General features: G+C 31.0%; 1 protein-coding gene across 1 annotated transcript; it reads right to left on the minus strand.

Moving 5' to 3' along the window:
* Window positions 1-58: 58 nt before the first annotated feature.
* LOC106751091 (probable cytochrome P450 6g2) lies at window positions 59-891 on the minus strand. The gene is made up of 2 exons (XM_014631873.1): window positions 300-891; window positions 59-179 (listed from the first exon to the last, which is right to left on the minus strand). The coding sequence occupies exons 1-2, from the start codon at window positions 429-431 to the stop codon at window positions 63-65; spliced, it is 249 nt and encodes an 82-aa protein (XP_014487359.1). The 5' UTR covers window positions 432-891; the 3' UTR covers window positions 59-62.
* Window positions 892-916: the final 25 nt, after the last annotated feature.

The following is a 916-nucleotide window of genomic DNA, read 5'->3' on the forward strand; positions in this document are numbered from 1 at the left end:
CAGATTTTTTTTCATGCTATGAAACAATCATTATTATTGATTGCAGTTTCTCATTTCTCAATTCAGTACTCACTGAAATCTCTCAAATCTTCATCGACGCATTGTTTCTTGAGCTCGATAAGAATATCGATGAGGTCGTTTCGCTTTTCTCCGGACTTCATGCGATGTTTAATCGTGTCCTAGAAAATATTGCGCAAAAAAGTACCGCATTCATTAGAGAACAATTTTACACCAATGAAATTACATAATTCTGGATAGAAGAGTCCTATAAAAAACTGTACGCCGCGATAGATATTAACATCAAATATCATTTTCCTGTTCTTACGAAATTCACATTCGGGATTGTTCAGTGAATCAATATTGAGTCCGAAAGCGGTAGTGCCAATCATGTCCGTGGTTAAATTTGCACACAACTCCTTCGCATCTATCATTTTCGCATTACCTGTAGGAAAATATGCAGAATGAGTTCTTCAAATAATATTACCTTCTAAAATTTTTAATGATGTATTATTATTATTATTATCACGAGCAAACGAAGAAATCGATCAACTCTTATATTTGCTTTCAATTATACTGTTATTTTTCTTTCTGCGATTCTTTGAGATTCGATATTTATAATTAATTAACACTCTGGCAGCTGCAATATCTGTGAGATACGCTTTCTAACTTTGAGATAGCGGTGTAATCAAACTATAAGGATTTAAATCACGTCTCTCTATGTATCTTCTTTTCTTAAACCCTTTTACAATTTCAATTTTTTGATTTATGGTTATATTATTATTTATGCTTTTTTAATTAATTTGTCATTAATTGATTAAATCAACTGTTCTTCATTTTTATATATTCATAAATGAATCCTTCTGATCGCGTAAAAAAAGCAATAGTCACATGTATCTCTCAAATATTATCAGCTTCT

Source organism: Dinoponera quadriceps, unplaced genomic scaffold (assembly GCF_001313825.1).
Source record: "Dinoponera quadriceps isolate SergipeBrazil2010 unplaced genomic scaffold, ASM131382v1 scaffold8521, whole genome shotgun sequence".
In the NCBI taxonomy this organism is placed as follows: domain Eukaryota; kingdom Metazoa; phylum Arthropoda; class Insecta; order Hymenoptera; family Formicidae; genus Dinoponera; species Dinoponera quadriceps.